The sequence below is a fragment of the Thunnus albacares genome, chromosome 16, assembly GCF_914725855.1.
Source record: "Thunnus albacares chromosome 16, fThuAlb1.1, whole genome shotgun sequence".
Taxonomy (NCBI): Eukaryota; Metazoa; Chordata; class Actinopteri; order Scombriformes; family Scombridae; genus Thunnus; species Thunnus albacares.
The window spans coordinates 9,446,981-9,472,054 of record NC_058121.1 but is presented as its reverse complement, the minus strand read 5'-3'; the positions used below and the strand labels follow the sequence as shown (position 1 = coordinate 9,472,054).

The following is a 25,074-nucleotide window of genomic DNA, read 5'->3' as shown; positions in this document are numbered from 1 at the left end:
AGTGGCAGCCATTTTGCACCAGAATGCGATATTTAACACATTATTTTTAGTTTGGCGTTGGTAAGAGTTGAATTAGTGCGTTTCTGTGATGATAAAAGCTAATTTAAAATACAATTTCTTCTGAGGTAAGAATACACAGTTTGCCAAGATACATCAGAGCATATACATACACCAGTCATTCACATATGTATCTGATTTTATTAACACTCTTTTCCAGAATTGTGCTTATGATGTAAGTACCCGGCAAAGATGCAATGCAGTTTTGAGTTACACTAACTGATAATATAGTGTCTTGTTCATATAGTACTGGTAAAAAACCCCCGAATCAATCCCAGCAGTACTTTGCAGCATGATATACTGATAGTAATGATAACCAGTCAGAGACAAAACCTTTCATTTGAGGACTGTCATCACAGCGTAAACAAGACAAAAAACAAAATAATACTGACGTTGGTGCAGAGGAAGCAACCCAAAACTGCGCAGTACAAGTTTTTCTTCTGTATCTCTGACAGGAAGACGTCACACACTGCAGACACTTTTAGCGAGCGCTTCTTGTGACATTTACACTCTCCCAGCTGAGCGTACCGTTTTGTATATTCACACACACACACAAAATGTAACGATAAAATATTTGATCCTTTGGTCTAGAAAATATGTATTTACAATTTTAAATAACTTAAGAATAGGATAGAAGTATTTCTATTTGTTTGATAAATGACTTTGCATAAACCTGTCAGATCAACAAGAACTTTCAGAAAACAAAGAAGAAGAAGAAAAAAAAAAATCACCCACAAAGACAAGACACACCGACGAGAAGAAATGTAAGAAACTTGAGTCCATCCCTGCAACATGTGGTTAATGTTCACCTCCTCTACAAACGAGGAGAATGTGCAAGTGAAAATCCAGTGACAATTTACCACTGTCCTTCCTTTTTTTTGTTTTTCCAATCATGCCCCCAGGAACATTCACTTTTGTTCTTCTGTTTCCCTCCTCCTGCCCTGAGGCTCCCTGAAGTGAGACCTTGTGACCTCTAGCACAGCCAGGAGGTGGGCACCCACTGTGGCTCAGTGTCCAGCTTTTCTATCAGCCTGCGCAGCTCGTGGAAAGCCTGGTTCGGCTCCGTGTTCACAATGGTCGCGTCGAAGAAGTGGCCAAAATTCTGCTCCATCTCCCGGGCTTTTTCAATGACCTCCTTCAGCTCCTCTGGCTGTGCGAAGAAAACAAGATATCAGTTTAAGAAGTTAAGAAGAAGAGGAGGTGACTCTTTTTTATGTTGTCGGACGCTTCAATTTGCTAAACGATGTCATATTTTTTATGCAAATAACTGCATGCATCATTTTATTAACTTCCAAGAGTGAACTGCAGTGGATACCTTTGGTGATTTTCCCTCTGAGGCCAGCAGGGTGCGTAGTCGTTCCTGAGAAGGAGGAGCGATGAAGATGACATAGGGCTTGAGGTTGGACGATCTTAGCACCCGCAGCGACTGAGAGGAGGAAGAACAGAGACATTAAAGTATATAATATAGGAGAAGAGAGACCAAGAGAAAGAAGAAGAAGGACTAAAATAAGATCAAAACAAACACCACTATGGTTTTAAGTTCACTCACTCTAAAACACAAAAACAGCTATTTGAGATTTATGTTCAGGACATGACAAGGGGTCATTATGTTCTGGCCACAAGGGTTAAAATCAAGACAAAGGGATAAAATGAGCTTTATAATCAACATTTTAGACAGATGTGATGCTGAGAATTGTCCCAACAGGAACAAGGTTAACAAGGCGTCCTACCCTGGTGTGCAGACAGAGCAAACAGATGCGTCCAGCGTTGACGACGTGTCGGACTGAGTCGGTGCTGGTGCCGTACAGGTTCTTCTCATACTCCCCAGACTCGATGAACTTCCCCGCTGCCATATCGCTTTCGAAGCCGGGCCGACTCACGAAATGGTACTCGCGTCCATTCCGCTCGTGTATCCTTGCGTTTCTGGTTGTGTCTGAGCCATGAAAAGGATAAAAAAAAAAGGTTGGATTTGACTTTCGCAAAAAATCCCGAAGCTAAACTTGCACGTAAAGTTTTAAGTTTGTACATTTTATTCTAGGACAGAAATGGAAATTGGAGCTTTTTGTGCAGTGTTGTTTAATGTCAAATGATTTGAATTCTTTGCAGAATCACAATACTAGTTTGGTCTCACATTTGAAATCTTGAATTCAGTTGTTGATGAATACAGTATTTGACAATAACCACGTCCCCGGGCCTTGACAACTCATGGACTTACGTGGAACGGCGACGGCAAACCTTTCCGGTTCAATGGACAGGAGCCTCCGACGCAACTCGTCGTGCCCGCTGTTTGTGGGACCAATCAGAGCGATGGGACGTTTACGGTTGGCAGGCTGGTGATAAAGGGACATCTCCTCATAGGTCAGGATGTCATCGTAGTCTGAAGAGAGAGTTTGGGAGGGGTTAATGTCCCGCTGAAAAATCCCTGATCAACCTGATCAAATCCCCTCTAACTCTCAGGCTGTTCTGCGACAAAGTCTAACCTTTGACCTCTCTGCAGAGGCTGGAAAGAGGTGAGGGGATATGGAGATCGATAAAAACAACTATAAGTGTTATTCACTGCAAGTTTTGCAGTGGATCAAGACTTTTTCCTGTGTCATATATGTTGCTGAACAAACAAAAACACACAACCACAGCATTCTACTATCAGCAGTTCTACTGGAGCTGTTTGTTTATCTGTCTGTGTGTTTCTATGTGTGAACAAATAACGCCGCAGGTTCCTTCAAGCCATTTAGGCACCTGCTGGTGTGTCCTCTGATCCCCTCTGCGAAGACGGGGCTAATCTGACCTGTGACACACTGAGTTTGGACAAGCTGCTGGGAGATGTCAATGTCGACATGTCTCCTGCTAATGTGTGGGGTTAAATACTGACAGTGTTTTGACACTTGGAAGCTGCCCAGTACAGAAGCAGTCTCTCACTGGTGAAAAATGAACGGCGACAGTAGGAGACGTTTTGTGGGATAAGTGCATAGCTTCTTAACAGATCTGCAACCCGCTTCTCAAACTGTTCAGCTGCTGTTGAGAGACGGAGAAAAAAAAAAAGGAAAAGTAGAGTCTTACCGGTAGTTTTGCTCAAGGTAGATGTACTTTTCTTCCTCTGTTTCTTGCTTTTCTTTACATACCAAAGCTTCCCTGGAGAAATGACAGGTTAAAAAAAAATAAAAAATTATCATTTCATTTGGTTACCATCTAGACGCCACAAATTCTATTTTTTTGTGAATCAGAGTTGATGCAAAATGTTTGAGTTTGAGTCATATCTATTTCTGACCCAACTTTGTGTGTTTCAACATAACGCTCTTACCTTGCTGCTCTCGACTCCTGTCTGTTATACTTTTCTTCAAGGTCTCTCTCTGTTGCTGAAAGCTTTTCCCTGAGAGAGAAAACCGCAAACAAACTAATCAGTTATATTCTCATATATCCAATATTGTAACTATAAAAGCACAAATACAGTTTGTTTTCTATTCCAAAAGCCCATATTCATTTCCACTTTAAATTTTAATGGATGTAAACATTTTGGATGGTGTTTAATAAACATGCACTGCTGCCTGGACTGGATCACTATGTACAAGATGAAAACTACAAACCGATACATTTCCAAACTTTAATCTTTTCTAAACATAGAGCTATTTATTCATAGATTTCCAAGACATCCCAGACAAGTCAAGGAACAGGCAAAAAATATCGCTTTCCATTTCCAGTGTCTGACCTCAATTTCTATCGGCCACAACAGGTCAAAGAGTAAATGCCAATAATTCTTAACTGTTTGTTTTAATCAGCTCAACATGCCAGATGGGTGGTGTTTCCCGCCAGGATGGCTCAGATAGTGGCAGGGTACTTACTAGTCACACTTTTAAGTACTTTCCTGATAGTACTGCCACCTACTATTAGGAGCAAATTATTGATATATCAATATATAGATATTATGAGAGGTTGTCTTATGTAGATTATGCATTATGATACACTGGTATTAAGTATTATTATTTTACATGTGTATCATGGATTTTATTTACTAATATTCAATTTTGGTCATTATTGTGATTAGATATTCTTTAATGTTCTTAATGTTGAACATATTTATTCTAATTGTTCAGCATTATTACCGGTATTTATTTGAGTGTCACATTTCATTTGTTTTTACTGATGGAATAACTGCTTTATCTTTTGAGCATAAGACCCAGTTTTCACCTAAAATACAAACATGTTGCCTTGCACTACCTCATTTGCATTTGCATGCATCTTGTTGCTCCATATTGCATGACGCATATATCAGATGAAGAGGCAAAGTGCAAAGAACATGCATAAGAATGATATATGTTGTACAATAAACAACTGTATGATTTGTATGCAATGTGTATTTGTTTATACAGTTTATACTGTGTAATTTAGTTTTGTCCTCCATATTTTACATGTTTATATGTGTCATTTGTATATGAATATAAAAATTGTGACACTACAAAACATACAAAGCACATAATTATACATTTTACTGTATGATTCTTCTAGATTTCTTGTATTAGTAGCAATATATCCTTCCACTTGTATCCTGCCCTTATGAAGCAATAAATTACTTATTGATATTCATACTCGCTCTGATGCTTACCTGGAATGAGTCCAGCCAATGGCTGGTTGTCCTCGTCTCCGTCCCTGTAGGCCTGCCACCAGCTGGGGTCGTCCTGGCTGATAACGTGGAGGATGTCTCCCTTCTGGAAGGAGAGGCCCAGCTCCCGACACGGCACGAAGGGGTCATCAGATGGGTCATAGTCAAAGTAAGCTCGTACGTGCATCTGAGGGCAGGGTTTACAACGTCAAGGTTGGCGTGGCATGCACTGCAGACAGGCGTCTTCACACACACGCACGCACCCACATCATTAGAGACTTACCACCGTCTGTCTGTGAGGGGCAGGTTTAATCTGAGAGCTGGGGATGAGGAGGAAGGTCAGGGTGCCGTGCATTTGTTGCTGATGGAAAAGATGAGATGCAATGAATTAAACATGACAGGGACTGCATTTCCATTAAACAAAATTCTTTTAGGAGCTCAAACGGTTAACAATGTTTCATTGCTATGCAGTTTGATAAGAACAATCTCTTAAAATGAATAGATATATAATGATGTACAGTGACTATGATGCCCTTGTCTTTACCAGAAGGCTTTATTTTAAATTTTAAAGAATCTTTCAATACTTTATACATTCAAATTAAACTCAAAAAAGTAAAACCTCCATTTATAAATTTTGATGCCTTTTAGAGCATTAAATGTGCATAATTCAAGAATTCTAATAGTTCTAAAAGTTTCCTACAAATCAAGATAATGTTGTAACTGAGGAAATTTCCCATGATTTACAGTAAACAATCAAACCATTCCTCTAAACTGGATGTTACTGAACACCGCTCCTCCTGGTCCTCACCAATAAGTCATGGACTTCATTGACGTGTTTCCCACGAACAGGAACGCCGTTGATCTCCAGGATCTCATCTCCCTCACTGAGGAGGCCGCTCCGCTCTGCCGCCCCACCTTTCACCACGCGGCTCACCACCACGCTGTCCATGTCGTTACGTACCGTCGCACCCTGAGGGCCACACATGCACATGCAGAATTTATATAAATGACGGGAAATAACAGATGGGGTAATCAACATGTAAATGAAATAAAACCTCAAAGCAGAAGCCAGAATATTCTCTAAAATGACACAGAATAAAGAGATGTAGGGAGGAGGCGACAGCTAGAATACAAAGAGATGTGAACATCATTGTGCCATTACCAGAGTTTCTAATTGGGTGTCATACTGACTGGTGTGTAGATACACTGACACTGACACGCCCAGGTGATAAATGTGAGAGGTGGAGGGAGCATGGTGAAGCCTATTTCAACAACTTACACACAATAACACAATATTCATGGACACTAATGATCCATTAATGTTTCCCAGGTTCATTTGTCTTCCTGCTTTGTTGTTGTTCCTTTTCAATAACTCAATTTGAACACTGTGTGGACATTTTTCTAATTCATTGTACTGTTAATTATATCCAACACACGATTATGGATGTGTACACAACTATCCTCCTCTCAGCTTACATAAGAACTGTAAGTGCACCTTTTGTAAGTTGATTGTAAAACATAGAGCGATTTAAAGGCGCAGTGTGTAGAATTTAGTGGCATCTAGTGGAATGGACTTGGCAGAAATGGATTATAATATTCATAAGTAGGTTTTAATTAGTGCATAATCGCCTAAAAATAAGAATCGTTGTGTTTTTGTTAGCTTAGAATGAGCCCTTTATATCTAAATAAGAGGCCATTCTCTTCCACGGAGCCCACCATGTTGCACTGCCATTTTTGTACAGTAGCCCAGAATGGACAAACCAAACACTGGAGTTTTGCTGCCACCGTAACTTCACCGCTAGATGATACTAAATCTTACACACTGCCTTTAAATGACTGAGACTGTGAACAATTATAAATGTAAGAACACGGTGATGGCGGCAGGTGTGAGTTGTTCAATAAGATTAGTCTCACCAGTGGAGTGTCTCGGGTCTTCTCCAGCCGCACCAGTTTAACCGTCTCTCCGAGGTACTGGGTCACGTTTTCCTCTTCCATTTCCTGCACTGCCACACTGTCATGGACCTGCATGAGTGCCTGCCACATAAACACACACACGCACCATACAGAACATAGACACGCGTGCAGACAAACAGTGTGTACGTACAGAATTTTTACAAACACAGAATAGATGGAAACAGACATACAGGAATAACAGAAGAGGCAGTGTGAGGATGAGAAAATAAATGGTTTTCATACATGCTGCTATTTAGAACTACTATTGTTAGCATGGAAAGAAAATGATCATAGTTTGGTTTACAAAGTGACACAACTTTGTTAAGTGGTTTTCACTCGTCGATGTAAACTGATGGAAAATAAGATACCCAAAGAGTTTCCAGACCTTTTCCCTTTAACGTGCACCTGCTACCTGAAACCAACCGACCCCTCATCTTTTTAATGACCCCAGTCAGCAAACCCACCTCTAAGCCAGAAATAATACACAGATTGGTCCTTCACTTCATTTAGTGTGACAGGTGCTTTGTACCCCACAATTAATAACCGTCAGTCCAAATTAGTTTCTCTATCCTGCAGCGGAGGGGACCTGAGAGAGTGGAGGCCAGGCTAAGCTTTGGCACACACACAATCCTTCTTAATCTCCCCCTGCATTTAGGAGTCAGGATCCACCGCCATCAATCATCAAACACCTTTGGCTTCCCTGCTCGTGAGGAAACGTTGTCCTAGAAAACAGGAAAAGGCAGGAAGTGGACCTGAGGGGGTCGTACCCTTCTCACACATGTACCTGTCTCCATTAGTTTTGGGTGTAAGGTTGTTTACCAGCACAGACTACAGGATGACTCATGTGATCCTCTGCTCCCCGCAGAGGAGACAGCATAATCTGTTCCACTTTCTGTGCCACAAGGCAAGCTCACATCACATCACACCGCCTCCGCTGGCTATATGGATCCGACTCATTAGAGGGGTTAACGGCCCAATGGATGACTGGTAGTTCACACAGTCACATGGGTCAAACATCAGACCCCTGGCGCCCCCTTGTCAGGACCCTCAACCGTAAAATCACACCAGAGTCATCCACCTGAGGTCTTTTCTCACCTTTCTGCCTCGCTAATGGACGATGACAGTCTGATAATGTGGCTACAATTTTTTCTACAGAAGAATTACTGAAGCTTGAGCTGACAAATGTAGAGAATCAGCAGCTGAAGCCACGCAGGTGCGCAATTTAACCAAAACCAAGTCTTGTCACTGTTGCATATCGAGACTTTTTGTAATGCAACTCCTTACACAGCTGTAGAGGTGACCTGCCTGTACCTGTGATGTCTAATCCTTTCCTTAAAGATGGAGCACGTGGCATACCTAAGAGGAGCATCTAAATTGCCCAGTCAGCTGTGGCAACAGCAGCCTCGGCAATTTACCGTAAGATCATTACTAAACAGGTCACAGCCAAAATTAAACTTGTTTCAGGACAGATATTTTGCCTTTTTGCTAATGGTTTAGAACAACTGTTTTGATAATGTAATAGTGTAAAACACTCCTTTAAAGTATCTGCTCACTTTAGCTACAAGTCCTTTAAGAAGGGCCTAGAACAGACTATATATTTCTTCTTATACACTTTATCTTGAATGAGAAACTGTGTCCAAACTTTTGACATTTGATATTCTACATGGAACACGGATAAAACAATTCTTCATGTTGGTATTTTTCTTACATTGTTACTGTATTTGACAGTAAACATATAAGTAAACCTAAAACCCACCTTCAACCCATCACACATCATCTTTTTTTTCTTAAATTAATTTTTAAGAAATTGACAAGCACTTAACGAAGGCACCAATCACCAGGGCTGACCCACGCTACAACCAAATTTACAAATACACAAACTACATTAATCTTTTGAATCAAACATGGACTAGTTGACCTTGAAAAAACTGAGTTTTGCACATTCTATATAACAACTAATAACAACAGACAGAATGAATGTGTCATTTAAGATTTAATTTGTAAAGCAGGCATCTGGCCCTCAAGTGTCCTTGAACCAAATAATAAATTCCAGCCAGCTCAAGGGATGCCAGTTTGACCTTATGACTTCCTTAATGAAGTGCCGGCTTTATATCTTTAATTCTTTCCTGATGTATAGTGCACAGTATCATGATGGAGCAATGGGTCATTTAGTCTGAATTTTAACTAAGTACAGGGCAACAGGGTGACAAAGTGAGTCCTTCTGCTGTCTTTGAGCTGGTAAGTACCATTTTTTCACTTTCATAGTTAAGAACTACTCTATACTTAACCCTGACCTCTGACCTCCCAGTGGAAGGTGCAAGAGAAACAATTACCCTATTGGAATTAATACAGTATAACATTAATTGCATTTCCAGTATTCCAATTATCCACATATTAACTAAATAAATGAGTTGGCCTGTAAGGCTCTGCACGCTGGCTGAGCCACACTAGTGTTAATCATATTGTGGGTTGAAGGGAGATATGACGAGCCACAGCTGGCAAGATGAAATCTGACCTGGAGATGAGGATTGGTGAGCAGAGCCTTGAGCTCCAAACCCTCCTTCTGTTGGCTGGACTGAAGAATCTTCTGCACCTGAACAGAAATACAGACACAAACAGAGCTGTATGACTGCTGATAAGAACTATGAACAAAGTCAACTAAGAACAAATGAAGACTTTAATAACAATTTTCAATCTTATCTGGAAATTTTCCAAATAAAAAATCCTATCAGATTAAAAATCTTGAATATTTTCACTTCACTTTCACGTTTTTGAGACTCAAGTCAGTAGATCCCGAGTCAAGTTAGGACTGAAGTAAGTCAGCTAACTAAAACTGTGACTTAAATCTTTTTGATGAGGCAAAACTTTAAATTTGCTATACTAGCAGTAAGGATACAAGAGTAACAATGTTGACTCTCCATTTTTCATCTATCCAAGTTTTCTAGCATGTAATGAGCAGTGCAACCTCACAAGGCCACGAGTAGAATATTAAAACTGAACTGACAAGGACATTTTTGTCACATTGAAGTTTCATATTTTATGCCTTGTTTTCCAACAATATGAATTGCTCTCCAGCTATCATAGTTTACTAAATTTAGAAACATAAATGAAAGTCCTTGAGCAAAACATATTATTATCTAGATGCATATAGTTCATTACCTGTCATGTAGTGCAAGGTCTAGCTTACTACTACTATCTACTTTCCATAAATCCCATAATACCCCACTTCAATCTTACTTTACTTGTTTTATTTGCTTGGACCGGCTAACTTTCTCCATGACAACAGGTTTAACCTCCAATTTTCACCAAGTTTCACCAATATCTAATTGCAGAAAGCAAAGAAACTGTTTAGATACACAACTGGCATATATTCTAATTATCATGTTACTGGCTCTCTTCATTAACAAGCCAGCTGCATGAAAGAAAAGATTTAGGGGTCTACACATGATTGCAGGAAAAATAAAAGCTCAAATGCATACACACAAATAAGAACACGTGCATGTACACACACATACACACGTGGACACAAAGTATTTTGCTATCCTCCACTAAGTCACAGTGGGGTTTCACATTCCAATCCAGACGGAAAGGTGCTCCATAATCTCCCTGCCGAAAAGCAACTGGTTGTTATACAATCCGAAACACCAGATTCATTTTCTTTCTTCTTCGTGTGTGTTTTCAGGTGGACGTGGGTGAGTTTAACCAAATTTAACAAGCATACACTTGGAAAGCACCTAAAGTATGTGAACTACAGCACGTTACGCTTCACTCTGCTCTATTGTTATCCCTCTCTTTCCTTCTCTTTGTTATACGGTTCTATTTTAATCATTTGGTTTTTGTGTTGTCATCTGGTGGGAAGATGCTATTGTTTGTGGTTTGGCTTGTTTTATTCATGTGTGACGGCAGTCAGTTCGGTATTTCTCTGTCTTTTCTTCCTCTCCTCTCTTCTTCGTCTCCTGTTTGGAGCTTACTTCATCCATTACGTTAATCGAAGCTCTCACTAACAAGGTGACACACTTTCCCCTCCCCCCCTCCAGCAGCGCTTGCGCCTCAGCCTACACTGCTGTAAGCTGCTGGAGTTTCTTTTTCTGGCCGTCCAGATCCTGGCCTCCTTCCTGCGGTGTGCTGCGCCGCTCAGCCAGCCCCACGGGCTGTTGGGAGATTAGTTTACCCACGGGCCAATCTGAGTGTCACACAGCACAGCCACTTAGTTTAGACATACTGCAGCTCAAACCATTGAGCGTTGTTAAGAGCTTCGGGAGCTGTGCCTGGTGGGCGAGTGCACGCACCGATTCACTGTCCGCAGGAAGACAACGTGCTGTGTGCTGTGTTATGTGTGTGTGTGTGTGTGTGAGGCGAAACAGATCATCTCAACCAGCCCCTCTATCTTCAAACCACTTCTGTCAAGACTGGAATAACAATTCTAGCAGTAGCACTGCTGCTGGATGCCCTCTGAATGAACTCTACACAGCTCATAGAAGCCTGTTTCTTCAAAACAAGGTTGACTCTTGCACATCTAGCCATCAGCTAAAAATCACACTGCACCAGTGTGACTGCGCTGAAAAGCCTGTATTACATTATTTCATGTTACACCTATCAGGAGTTGACACTAATCCTAATGAAGTGGCTATTGTGGGTGTAGCCTGTCATAGATGTATAGAGCTTTTACCTAATTTGTGGCAAACCATATCACAATTTCTGTCTTTCTACAAGGACTGGGCTCTGTGTGTGTGTGACAGGCTGCATTTGAGCACTCAACTTGCAGAGGCTTGACTCTGCTGGGACACAAGTCAATTACTGTCGCTTTGCTTCAGTAGGGATCAACCGGCTCATGTTGTGTCAAGGAGGAAGTGAGGTGTGTAAGATTCCCACCTCGTCCAACCTGAATACTCAGATGGTTTCCTGCTCTCTGTCACTCTCGGGAGACAGCTGGTGAACGCAGAAATCAAATAAAAAAAGACTGTGATGTTTTATATATTTGACAACCACCGGAATACTAAACCTTACTTACACTTCATGCCTTCCATCTTATCCTTCCTTGTCCCTTTTGTCATCTTATCCTCTCCTGCCCTTCTGCCTGTCTCTTTTCCAAACAAACCAACCTGTGCCTCTTTCAACTATTTTTTACAGCTCACTCAATTTTCATGCATGGCCCAGATCCCACAAATCCCCTCATTTTTGTTTTCACTCACCTTGTTAACCACAAGACAATTTACATTTCATAATTAATCAGACTGGCGTGGCTGTCTTTTGGGCAGCTTTGGTGAATTAATCATCACCTTAAGCAAAGATTTCTCATGCTCCACCGAGTTCACTCAGTTTCTCTACTCACATAGCTGCTTGCCTGTAAATATAAGCGAAACAAGGTCCAAACCACAAATTGGCAAGTACAATCTGTGCACCTTTATGCACAAGCTGCCTCCTCTGTGGACACTGTAGTCTCATGAGGTACAGGTCTGAATTGTGGTGATTCTCCCTGATTCAGTTTTTCCTGGAGCTGTGGACAGTAAAACTACTTACATTTACAAGATCCAACAGAATAAACTAACCACTGATGCAATACTAACAGCAGGGTTACACTGAACCCCATGTTACTTTCCCGTAATTTCTTACTGCAGCACAGTGCTCCCGCAAAATGTTTGTTTTCAGCTTTAACAAGCTGAAAGGAGAAAACGGCAGCTGCAAAATGACCACTATGCGTACCTCCTGGCAGAGGTCCTGCGCTTGTACTGTGAGAGGTGAGGAGGGGCTGACTCTGTTCATCTGCAGGGACACAGCGCTGTAGACGGAGTAGGCATTCCTGAAGTCCTCCTTGGCAAGGAGCTGCAGTACCAGCTCCACATCCTGCTGGCTTTGGGTGTCAGTCAGGCTTTGCTGCACACACTTCAGAGCCTGCAGAAACTCCTCCAGTTCTGGGAAAGAGGCAGCGACAGTGAGGGAAACAGCAAAGAGAAAAACAGGGGCAGAATGACAGAAGTCAGGAAGTTTTTACTTCTTGTGAATGCAGTGTTGTTCAGCAGCCAAATCTCCTTATGCCTGTAATGTCAAACGTTCTCACCAGCACACTCTACCTGCATTTGACCTCTTAATACCAGATTGTGGTTTATCGATAATCTTATTTCATACAAGCCTTGAGTCTACAACTGTAGTGCTGAACAGAGGTGGAGCCACAACAAGGGTGAGCTGGCACTATGAAAATAATCCAAATCCATATATTGCAGATTTTCCTCTCCAGAGGTCGAAAATTCAAGTCTTCCCGTATCATAAGGCATAGTCAAAGCACTAAATTTTACTGGTGCGCTCTTGGAAAATAGGTTTAACATTTTTTGTTACTATTAGTACTTTTTTGTTATTATTATTTCTTGGTTTCATATAGAGATTTAGTTGACTTTTAGAGTTTCAAACATTTTAAGTCTAGAAATACTAGACCCAGTATTCCAGTTCCAGTTTCCGGTGTGCAGGACTCTATTTAGTGGGACATTTTTTCCAGACTTTTCTCCTCGAGTCAGCGATGCGAAGAAACCAAAGTGTGGGTCTCTGCAATAGAGTACTAAAATGTTGCCCCTGCCTGCAAGAATCTTTGTTTTTATTCTAGTCAGACTTTCACTTCTGCAGCGTTTAAACAGGAGATTCATCCTGGCAGACAGTATGGATATGTTTTTGTCATTTTATAGGTTTATTTTCTTTATTTGGTAAAAGAAGCTTGTTGAGAACGTTAATGCAATGACACTGACACTCTACAGTAATATGTATTGTCAACTAGATTGAGAAGCGCAGATTTAATTGAAATCCTACAATGTAATAATAATATTAACTGCACAGCAATCCGACAGAAATGCATGCTCGATATTTTCATATCAAAGCAGTCTATTCAAACCAGGCTGGGAGCAGGATCACAGAGTGAGGTTGGACAAAGTGCAATGACCCATTCAAACTGACTACCAATGTGTATTTATCATACATTAATGTGTTGGTAAGAAAGGAGAGTCTAATATTTTTGATGTACATAATATTATCATACACATAAAAATGTATTATTTGCATGTTCTACCCGGGAAAATCACTGCTGTTGTTCCGCCTTGAGCCGTGACAAATGTTTTTAAGCAATCTTCCTGGGTTTTGAGCCAGAAAATTACAAGGGCATCTTACACTAATAAGCAACCGTGACTCCTGTTCTCACGAGACACTGACGCAATAAGACCCTGTGTGAGTCAAATAACTGACTGCAATAAATCCTGGTAATCAACCAAATTCAGTGAATTTTGCCAAGTGACTGAAATCAATTTAAAATATTTCATTTGTTTGTGGACACACTATTAAATCTTTTGTTGTCAGTACAGTCAACAAATGAATCAAAGGCTTTTTTTATTTTCCTGTGACCAATTATGGGTTTTGTGCTCTTCAGTCAACAGTTGGGAAATGGTGATCAGCCGCTAAACGCATCACCCTCCTCCACTACGGCCCTCTGCTCTGCCCCCTCTATAGTCATTGTTCTGACTCCTTTTGTTTTCACTTAGTTTTTGTAAAACCTCACAACTCCCTTTTCTTTTCTGAGGTCTGCATTGCTCCTTTCCTTTGTAACCTTCTTTCCTCCTTCCACCCACTTTGACCCCCGTAAAGACCCCTAAACTCTCACCGCTCTCCTCATCTAGACTCACCGGCTACAGGATCCTGAGAGCATACGTCTTTGTTGGCTTTTTCCTTCCCCTCGAAGGTGGGATTGTCGATGCCCACTTTAGGGTTCTGCGACAGCTTCTTGAGTCTCAGTGAGGCGTTGGGGTCGATTTCATGTTTGGCCCTGCTGTCCTCCTCTCTCTTCTTCCTCAGCTCCTCCTGGTAGTGCTGGATCCTCTCCATTTGTGCACTGCAGTGTTGAGATTTGACAAGGCCACCCTCCTCCCCCGGACAGTCCACCGCCCTCTCCCTGTGGCTCTTGGCCTGACCAGAGGGCTCTTGCACAAAACCGTTCATATGGGACGTGATCATCCTTGCTGCACCAGTTCAAACCAACCCAGAGTTTACGGAGATCTGCTTGAGTGTTATGAGGAACCGGTGCTGGGAATGCTCAAATCAGGGGCCATATCATGCCAGCAGAGGATGTTCTTTCTGTGAGCAGTCATCCTGAAATACAAATAGAGTGTTAATATTTAATTTTTCTTGTTCACTTTTATTCAGGAAACCGCAGACAAAAGTTTAACTCTCAGATGCGATACACATCACCTAATACATACTGACAACTTAGGGCGTCTTCGCCTTGTTTTGTTCGGTTGAATCGAACCCTGGAGTGTTTATGCCCTTGGTGTACTTATTTGGGCTGATTAAAGCACAGCAATCAGACTCGGGTGTGGACCAAAACAACCAGGATGAGACCTTGAAGATTGAAGAGGTGGTCTTGGTCCGGTTACAATGATGAACTGGTGAATGAGTTGGAGTTATTTTATTTTCCATGAAAAATATCTTCATACTGATTACGGCTGAAGACTCTCAAATGTCAATGTTAATTTAAAGTTTGACACAATTTCACCACAATATGAAATGCTGGCACAAGTCATTATTTTTGTATTCACACAAACATTTGTAAAATCCATGTATATAGTCTAAGGTAATATAACATATACAGCTTTGCTTTTAATTTAATTTCTTTCATTTTACAAAATTTAAATTGTTCTTTATCTAGTTGTAGTTCCTTAAATAGTTTCCTTATCTATTTAATAATTAAATAGATATTAGTAATTAACTTCTTCTGACCTTCACTAACTTTGTCAAGATCAGTGTAATTGTGGTAACAGTGTAACTCAGCTCTTTAGGCATAGATGTTGACTTCATATTTAAATTGCTTTCTTTTTCTCCACAAAATATTTTTTTTTATTTCTCAATACATATTGATATATTTTACAAACTCACAGTCATGCTATGTTTTATGTATAAAAATATTAACATTAATATATGTTTGTAATCTTTATTTTCTTCCCGTTGGTTGCTTGTTGATCAGGGTAACATTTGCTCCTACCTCCTCTCATCAATCACACCACTAATCTAACTCCTAACATGGAAAGCTCTCTGCCCTCAGTCACCTGAAATCCCTCCAGTTCAGCGTCATCCAGCCCTGTGCCTTGGATACACCTGTCCCCAACTGTTTCCTCCTCATGAACAAGCTTAATTGAAATATCCATCAGTAGCCTATCTACGTATTTCTAAATAAAGATGTTGCATTTGAATGTGATTCTTGACACGCAACTACTACAATTACTACTACCTGATCTGCTATTGCTGTGATTGCTGTGGATTACTATCTATTCTAAGGATGCTACGTGCCTTAATCTGGATTAGCAAATTTGGTTGTATGACAGAGATGTTTACAGAAATCATTAAGCAAGAACAGTTACTGTGTAAGGAGTGAAAGTGCACAGGCCAAAAACAAGGGTACATATCTCGTAAGCTATAAGCATGTCTTTATCTTTTACATAATGACATTAGCTTCTGTTTAAATACCATGCAGTGGCTTAGAAAGGCTCCTCTCTCAAATCTGCTATGTCTTAAATACATTACAGCTTTGACACATAACTGTATGCATTTTTCCAGGGATCAGATATGTGAAAAACGTAATAATTTAGTTTAGTTGAACTGCCCTCATTACTAAAGTACTTCCCAGTTAAAGACAACCTTCTGTGCGCATAGACAAAAAACCATCAAGTACCATAAGGATAAACACAGCTTTCAAGGTATTTTGAGGCTTATGTCATATAGTCAGTCATACACTCATACACTCACCTACCACCACTTGGCAGCCCTCCCCCCTCTTCTATGTACTTCCCACAGCTAATTACGTCTGGCAGGTCTATCCCCCCCCTCCCCGGCTCTTGGTCCAAGCTCCCAAACCCCTCCCCTATGGAAGCATTTAGCTCCGTTTAGAGCGGCGGCTGACAAACAGCAGAGACTGCCAGAAGGCCATCTGTTCCTGTGGGCTTAATTAAGCCTAGGATCTCATGCTCTACTCGAGCTCAGTGGCCACAACAGCACTGGGAGGGATACTGGGACAGGGACACCTGTGTAGAGGAATTAGGATGAATACATGTGCACACCTAGACATAACAAACAAGGAAATATGTAAAGTTTGGTGTTGGATAGATATGTGGAATAAGTTTAGGGCCATTGCAAGATCATAGAGAGTGAAATATTTATGCTAACTTAATTATGAGCTAATCATATTGTGTGATGTGATTATACAGTGACAGTGAAGCTTATATCAGCCAGCCTGCTAACTGTATAGCATTTGTCAGCAATTAGATTCAACCACGGGCCAGTGTTTTGGTTTTTTTAGGATTTTTCATGGGGGAATGGGGAACTGATGCAGTGGAAACACATGCCTATATGTTTTGTATATTTCTTTGTATTATTTTAAGAATAAAATTGATTTATAACACTATTTAGAGTTATATCAGAGGGCAGATGTCATTTTTCAGGGCTAATAGCTTATTTTAATACTCATTTGGCTAAAAAAAAAGAAGTTGTGAGTTGCACTTGAGAGACCAGAGACGTACTTTATTGGCTATCCACACATGATTAACAGCGGCCTGCTTCCTTTATGGTTGACAACAAATCTGTTATGGCCAAATACACTAAACTTATGGAATTAAAACAGTGTTCAGTGTTATCACACATTAAAATTTAATTTCTTTATTAGACATAATTTCAGTATGATGCACTGCTCTATTAGCATCACAGAGCCATGTTTTTAAGGCCTCTCCTGGTGTGTGGCCAGTATTAGATGTAACAAGATTATATTCATTGGGATTTACACTAGCCTTGTGTTTAATTTATTATCTACAATAGATTTGTGAAAAATGATGTTAAACTTTTGATGTGAACTATGAAAGTCACAACTTCAGCTTTCACTGAATATTTTTGCCGGAGGGTCGGATTTGGCCGCTGCTGTGCATGATGATACTGGAGGGTAAAATGATGCAGCATATACTGTGGCACCACCACTTGTCCTGAATTAACTTACTGTATATCAGTGCTACTCATTCTGAGGTAGTGTGACCCGAGGATTCGCTGGTGGAAAGGGGACCAGATTATCTTTCACCAGCAATACTGTTAAGTCACTTATGCAGAAGTCATGTTTATGTTACATATACTTGTTGAAAAGTTCACTGTAAACAGGCATGCTCACTGTACAACTGAGTGATGCCCTTCAAAGTGTTGATCTTTTCTTCAGGGAAGTTTATGAAGTCTTTTCTTTCAGTAATGTCTTCACAAGTGAATTCCTTACAACTCTAATCACAATTTAACATGGAATTTCCTGCTAGCTGTGTCATACTCTGCATTTTGTTCACCAAATAGATCAAAAATCTACTCAGTGAATTACAGATTTTACAATATTCCCATAAAAGTGCTTGTATAATGTTTCAGTTACAGCTCCTGTAGTAGTTGTAATCAGTTACTCTCCACCTCTGCCAGAATTTGTTTTCTTAAAAGTAGCTTTGGTCACTTAAATGATGTGTACACTGAATTTCTGTGGGTTTTAACTCCACCACCACATCCTTGACTATTATTAGCTAACTTCCATGCACATATTCAGAGGGTGAAAATAGAAATAGTCTCATTCATTCGTCATACTTCTGTGGTTTAACAACTGGCAGCTGCTGGCGTGGCTTGAGGTTAGTTAAGGTAGCTTAGACCTATTTCATGATGCGACGACTTCAACTGTTTAGCTGCTGTTATGAGGATCTTATTGTTCGTTGTGTCAAACTTTAACAAAAGAACAACGCTGTAGCATATTTATTCACGGCTGCAACAGTAGGTTTGGTGCACTTATTTAGAAAAATACACGTTTATGTGTATAATTGGACATTAACGTAACAATAGCAAGCAAATTAGCTCACTAGCCTAGTACCGCTAACAGTCAACTGCGTAGCTTAACGGTAATAACCGTTAGCTGTCCCGTAACTGACTGCGAGTACTCACCACTTCAAAGATGGCTTGTGTGGTTATGGGCAAGAATCATGTATTCCTTTAAATCCAGCGCTCTTGAAATGTGAGTTTCAGTAACAGAAAGTGGTCATAACACAGCACAGGCTCTGTCTCCGTCTTCACGGGACCGCGTCCAGCCCCTGCAGTGAGTTTTGTCCAGGCACCAACGGGACACTTGTGGCCGTTGCTGTGAAACTGCGCCTGGTGTTTTGAGTCGTCTCCCTGGCAACAGTGCGACTCTACAGCGCCACCCCTCTGTCGGACATGTAATAACAGTATTTCACAAGCTGCAGCTGGGACTTCAAGGGTGATTATCAGAGGTCAAAGAATTACACAGATCTTTTCTTAAGTAAAATAAGCAAAACAACAGCCATGCATTCTAATTTTTAAGTAGGTAAAGGTAGATAAATAGGCTATTAGTTTCAACACATACTTAAAGTACCATGGGTAAAAGTACTCAGAGATCCTTTACTTGAGTAAAAGTATAGCAGTGTAAAAGTAGACTACAAGTAAAAGTTCTGCATGAAAAATCCTCCTTAAGGAAAAGAACAAGTATTATCAGCTTGATGTAGTTAAAGTATTGCAGTAGTGGTTAAGTCCCTCTGACTGATATATTATTATATATGACATCATTAGATTATTAACACTGAAACATCAGTGTGTGAGCAGCATGTTACTGTTGTAGCTGCTGGAGGTGGAGCTAGTTTCAACTACTTTATATACACTTGACTAGTTTAGTCCAGTGGTTCCCAACCTAGGGGTCAGGCCCCTCTAAAGGGTCATTACATAAATCTGAGGGGTTGTGAGATGATTAATGGGAGAGAAAAGAAGAAAAACAAAGTTCTGAAACACAAATCTGTTTTCAGCATTTGTAAATTTTCTGTAATCCTTGATTTTTGGTGAAATATTGGACCATTTGAACATTTATTGAAATGAAATCATGTGAGAAGTTTAGAGGGAAAAAATCACAATTTGGTGGAGCTGTTAACAACTCATAGACATCTGAACACAGCTTTTTGTAAGACGTCAAAATCCAAAAAGGTTGGAAACCATTGGTTTGATCTTTAACAATGTGTTTTAAAAGTTTGTTATATCATCCATTGTGTCAAATCTTTATCTGAAAAGTAACTAAAGCTGTCAAATAAATGTAGTGGAGTAGAAAGTACAATATTTCCCTCTGAAATGCAGTGGAGTGGAAGTATAAAGTAGCATTAAGTGTAAATACTCAAGTAAAGTACAAGTACCTTGAAATTGTACTTAAGTACAGTACTTGAGTAAATGTGCTTAGTTACTTTCCACCACTGAAAGTACTCATTATGGTAATGGCTCATTTCAGGATATTATACTGTGTGTTAGGCCTATATTGGATTATAATTATTGGTGCATTAATATGTAAGCATCACTTTAATGTTGCAGTAAAGGTAGAGCTAATTTCAACTACTTTCTATACTGCTGGGTAGCTTATAATAATACATCTTAATATGTTTTGTATTAATAATATGAAAGCTACAAGTGGTCAGATTAATGTAGTACAGAAAAAAAAGTACAATAATTGCCACTGAAGTTTAAAGTAGCACAAAATGGAATTATTCAATTAGCACAAGTACCTCAAAATTGTACTTAAGTATAGTGCAGTGCATGGTACACTATACAAGTGTTTTCACTTACAATGCTTGATTAGACCGCTTCTGAGGACTGCATGGGTGTGAAGAGACTGTGATTGACTGACATCTCCCTCAAACTCTTTGTCAGTTGTATTGTATCTGCAAGGGCAGGACAACTCATATCTCCATGATTCTTATTATATTATATTAGTTCATGAAGTTTGTTTACCTCATGTAACTCATGTAGCAAACTCAAAATCAACCTGAGTGGAAGTGTAATTAGCTAGAATAAAAAGAGCATAAAATGAAAACACTCAAAAGCACAATTACCTCAAAATTCTTCTTACATTACTTCAGTTTAAGTACTTAACCCACTCACAAACCTACAGTCTATTCAATTGGTGAATATACAGCAGCCGTAATTTATATTGTATCTTCAAAATTAACTGGCCCTCAAATATTTGAGCTATTATCTCATCAGAGGGCAAAACAAGTGATGGGTCCGTTTAATTCTTATTTTGTGTGAATGACCTAAATAAATTAGTATCTGTGGGAAAATAAGAAACTCGTGAGCTACTCAGAGATAAAATGCTCAATAAATCTCTTGATACTCTGTCACTTTGTCTCTCAATAAATAAACACACACAAATTACACTTGAGGATACAAAAAACACTGATGTTAAATTCTACATTCATCCTCACACTGATCCCTTTATATTCACCGCGCCATATGCACGTTCACATAGATGAATTTAACTAAGTTCTTGTCACAGCACTATTAATCATCACTAGCTAATGGGATCTACTGTCATTTCACCTTGCAGAGCAGAACAGAAACTGTCTAATCTCATGCTGCCTCCGAAATATCTTCACCAAAGCCTGAAGCTGCCTTTTTCCTGCTGTATTTTCTATTAGGTTAATCCTTTCTGACACCTCTGTGCTTAACCTCTTTTCCTCATTAGGCTCTCTCCTGCCAGTTCTTAAATACTTACGTTCCTGGAAAGAGAGGCAGGAAAGGATCTTTTACCTTGAAGCGATTCATTGCAATAAAGCTGTTTCTTATTTGTCTAATCTATGGAAATGTTTTCACTGAGTATAAATATTTTGTTTCTGAAAACCTTCATATTAATGCAGATACACCTCATGTGTCGCGAGGAGAGGCCGTTATTCATTCATTCAGAATCCATGCACTTCTCTAAGTTCTCGACTTTTAGTGCCAAAGAAGAAATTCACTTTTATTTCTTTAGATATATTTTATTAAAAAAGGAAACCCAACAAGAACTTTTTTTTACATAATGATCAAGGATTTTTATTATCTTAGTCTCTTTCATCAGTTTCATATCATTACAGAAAATGTTATAGTACAGCGTTGTTCAATGTCTCCTCATTGCTTAATAATTTCCTTAGGAGTGCTGGTCACATATATCTGTACAATATGGTTCTTATTTTTTCTGTACATTTTTTGTGAAGTTGGTTAAAAAGGCTGTCAGCACTTAAAGAAGCTGTTTCTTTTCTTTTCTTTTTTTTTTTCTTAAATAGTTGATCAAATAAAAGATTATTTTTCCCAGGTTCAGCTCGCCCCTTGTGGGGTGGGGGTTTCGGAGCAGAGTTTACACCTGGTCACCGTGAATATAAGGAAGCTTCAGGGTCTGGGCAGATTGGGGTGTACCCCCCCCACCCCCCCTCCCCCTCCCTCTCCCGACATCACCTCTTCCCCTGCCCAGGCATTTGGCACTGCGCACATAAACAAGACTCACAAGATAAACAACAAGCAAAGCTCTTTGTGAAGCCATTATGATGCATACTAATGAGAGAAAAACAGAAGTGTCACCTAGATGGGCGCTCAAAAGAGGAAGTGGCCTTAATGTGCCTCCCTCTTCCTCTTAGCTGAGCACCGTGGGAAATCTGGAGTCTTCCTCAATGTTTTCTTCATTTTCAAAAAACAGATTATTTTTTTTCCACTAAAGATGAGAAAATAATAATTTTCTTTTTTTGTCCTGGCAGGCACCTACAGCTGTCTATTAAAATGCTACTGCTATAGATAAGGTCTAGCATTGAACACACAAAGCAATTGCAATGAAAGGAACAAAGTTGCCTTAATATAATAATGATAATAAGAAGAATAATGATAATAATAATAAGAATAATCATAATAATATATTACAGAATAAATCTCTTTTTATAATTAGATTTTTTCATTAAAAGTTATATTTTCTTTGTTTGAAATACTATAATCTTTTTAAATTAATTTTTTCATATGTATCTAGGTTGTGATCAAGATGTTGACTATACCTCAACGTTATCCAAATCAATAAAAACTAGCTGTGCCGTTGCATATTACAGAATAGTCAATGATATGTGGACATGCACCGTGAACCACCCATTCCGACCCTCGCTATATGACGCCGACTCTCCGTCCCTCTGTGATGACATCATAGCCGGCCGATGACCATGACGTCAACCACCTCGCCCTTGTGCAGCTCCACGTATTGCTCTGTTTTGGGAGGTAGCATCAGGAGCCCGTTAGCACTGCGCATACTCATCAGCCTGCTGCTCACCTGGTTCCCTGCAGTGAGGAGGGGACGACAGAGGGGACAAAATACTTTAAATCAAAGCTCCAAGCCATGGGAAAGGGAAATCAGCAATTTGTGTGTGTGTTTCATCCCATCACAATGAAACCTAAGCTTAAAATATATATAGTTTTGCAGATGGACATAGTTATTTTAATTTTCATAGTCATACTGGCTAATATTACAAGACTGCAGAAGCCAATTCTCTCTCTAATCTAATCAGCCTCTGATCAGTTTCATATATAATCAAGGTCAAGTGTAATCAATGTCATTATTTCTACTCTACCCTCAAAACTGGTCAGTGTTTTAAACCAATTATGCCTGACTAAACAACAATATACCCAACTAAATAAGCTTTCCTGGCTAAAATGAACTCTAACATGGCCAGAAAATGCATCACATATTCGTCTAAAAAGGAAAATGTGAGATATTGTTTATATGAAGTAACTGCATTTCAGTGAGTGTGTTTCTTTTATTATTTTATGGACTGGAGGTGAAATTGTATCTCAAAAAGCATCCTATCGAACTAATTAACTGTCTTTACCTTGGATGTTTTGCCTGACAGGACAGAGAATGATACATTTCACAAATCAGTCAACAGTAAAGAGTCTAATCAGTTAGAGTTAAGTCTATGTGTGAACCATCATATCATTCAGCATCTTTCAGAGTATTGTTTGGTCCTGGCATTGAGTTTTTTACCTGTGCTCTGTGCCCACGGCAGAGGCTCCTGGTGATGCCATGTCAGGATGCAGCGGTGGTATTCAGGGCGAGGGTCCAACTTCACATCGCAAGACAACTGGAGGAAAACCACAGAAAGCACATTCTAATGGTATGGCAATGTAAGATGGATGTCGTGTCATTAAACTGAGAAAATTCATATAGAGTAGAAAAATATACTGAACTGACTTTCAGATAATTCTCTCTAAAACTTTCTGGAACTCGTTTTATTGTCCCATGTGGCAAACCCCACCATCCTGGCACCAATGAAGGCTTAAATAACAGGAAGATTCTTGGTAGAGTGCAGACCATCGCAAAATTTGACTGCAGACTGGTGAAGCTTTGCACTCAGTAACATTTAACATTTAACATAACGTTTAATGTCCGTTAACTGGGGAAGTCCTCTATATTAAAATTTCTTTGCAGCACATGAATGCAGCACAGTAGTTACAGCAAAAAAATTAAAAGCTCCTTATGGCTAAAATCCCAAATCTGGACCATCATCAAAATATAATGAACTTGGTTAAAAGGTTATCAGCCAAACATATTTGTACATCTTTAAAACTTTATTTTTTTTTACCAATTGACAAAAAGCTAAATGGAAAGCAGCGGAAAGCTCCGTCCAGCTTTGTTGGCAAACGTGGAGGTTTTTTCCAAAATAGGATCTGACCTGGGTCTGATGCCATCTGCTGAGGGGAAATTATCTGGCTACATCTGTGCTTTCAGGCCATCAGTCCCACCACTAAGTGGCAGTAATGCATTGGAGTTGATTTCTAACTGCTTTATTACTGCAAATGATGTAGTATGGCCCTCTGGATAGCACCCATGATGGCAAGCGACCAGACCTCTTACTTGATGATGCTAGTTGGGGACACAAGCTGCATCTGCTGGATTTGTATGATATTGTAAAGTTTTTTTCTTTCTCAACAATTATGAATATTCATGACCGGGAAGCAGGCCTTCAGGTCAGTGTGGGCTGTGATTGGTTTGTCTGCCAAGTCAGAGCAAAAAATGGTGGTCATAAATATGTATCATGGGGATGATGAAAATAGTATTAAATCATGAGTTAAGATGCAATGGACTGCAATGATGCACCCTGAAACTTAAGTACAAATGTAATATTCCCAGGATTCATAAAGGAAGTGATCTGAATTTAATTTTCTGAACTTATAGGAAGATAAAGGACCCTTTTTGCAGATAGGGACTGATATTTCTACCTTTTTTATCTTATGAGACAGAGATAAAACTGCTTGGATCACAGTGACATCAACATCACACATGTTCAACCTGAAAAGTTGTCAAAAAACACATGTCTGATCATAAACACTCTTTGTGACCACAAATACTTCAAGACGTGATGAACTTTGTGTGTCTTGGCCAGAAGGTGAGGATGCCCTGGTTGCCCTGTGGGGCCTACCCTCGCTTTGATGATGGTGGGCCTAGGGTCCAAAATGCCCTGCATCTTCCTCAAGGCAGGGATGACAAAAAGATTACAGGTGACAACAGCGGACACGGGGTTTCCTAGGACGGATGGACGGACAGAGAGAGAGGAAAGCGGGAAGAGAGAGAAGAGAGTAATGAGTAACGTCTCTTCAGAACAAGCGGA

General features: G+C 39.9%; 2 protein-coding genes and 1 long non-coding RNA gene across 8 annotated transcripts in view; 1 reads left to right on the top strand and 2 right to left on the bottom strand.

Moving 5' to 3' along the window:
• Positions 1–178: 178 nt before the first annotated feature.
• pals1b (protein associated with LIN7 1, MAGUK p55 family member b) lies at positions 179–18,805 on the bottom strand. Of its 2 annotated transcripts, none has more exons than XM_044377450.1 (14): positions 18,572–18,805; positions 14,263–14,725; positions 12,308–12,516; positions 9,120–9,197; positions 6,566–6,685; positions 5,460–5,621; positions 4,935–5,012; positions 4,655–4,838; positions 3,356–3,424; positions 3,115–3,186; positions 2,273–2,434; positions 1,788–1,990; positions 1,373–1,483; positions 179–1,207 (listed from the first exon to the last, which is right to left on the bottom strand). In XM_044377450.1, exons 2-14 carry the CDS (start codon positions 14,588–14,590, stop codon positions 1,031–1,033), a joined length of 1,953 nt encoding a protein of 650 aa, XP_044233385.1. In that variant the 5' UTR covers positions 14,591–14,725; positions 18,572–18,805; the 3' UTR covers positions 179–1,030. The 2 variants fall into 2 exon arrangements, with proteins under 2 accessions (XP_044233385.1, XP_044233386.1); XM_044377451.1 differs by having other exon boundaries at positions 6,566–6,673.
• Positions 17,401–24,937, top strand: LOC123000023. Its single transcript, XR_006407876.1, has 3 exons — positions 17,401–18,264; positions 23,473–23,580; positions 24,850–24,937. It is a non-coding gene; the product is annotated as an uncharacterized LOC123000023 (long non-coding RNA).
• The window catches only part of gphnb (gephyrin b), a 95,255-nt gene continuing 91,723 nt past the window's right edge, over positions 21,543–25,074 (bottom strand). For all 5 annotated transcript variants that reach the window (XM_044377445.1, XM_044377447.1, XM_044377446.1 and 2 more), the window contains 3 exons: positions 24,886–24,989; positions 23,451–23,547; positions 21,543–22,747 (listed from right to left, as the gene is read on the bottom strand). In XM_044377445.1, coding sequence (XP_044233380.1) covers positions 22,614–22,747; positions 23,451–23,547; positions 24,886–24,989 — 335 coding nt within the window. In that variant the 3' untranslated portion in view covers positions 21,543–22,613. The remainder of the gene's footprint in view (positions 22,748–23,450; positions 23,548–24,885; positions 24,990–25,074) is intronic.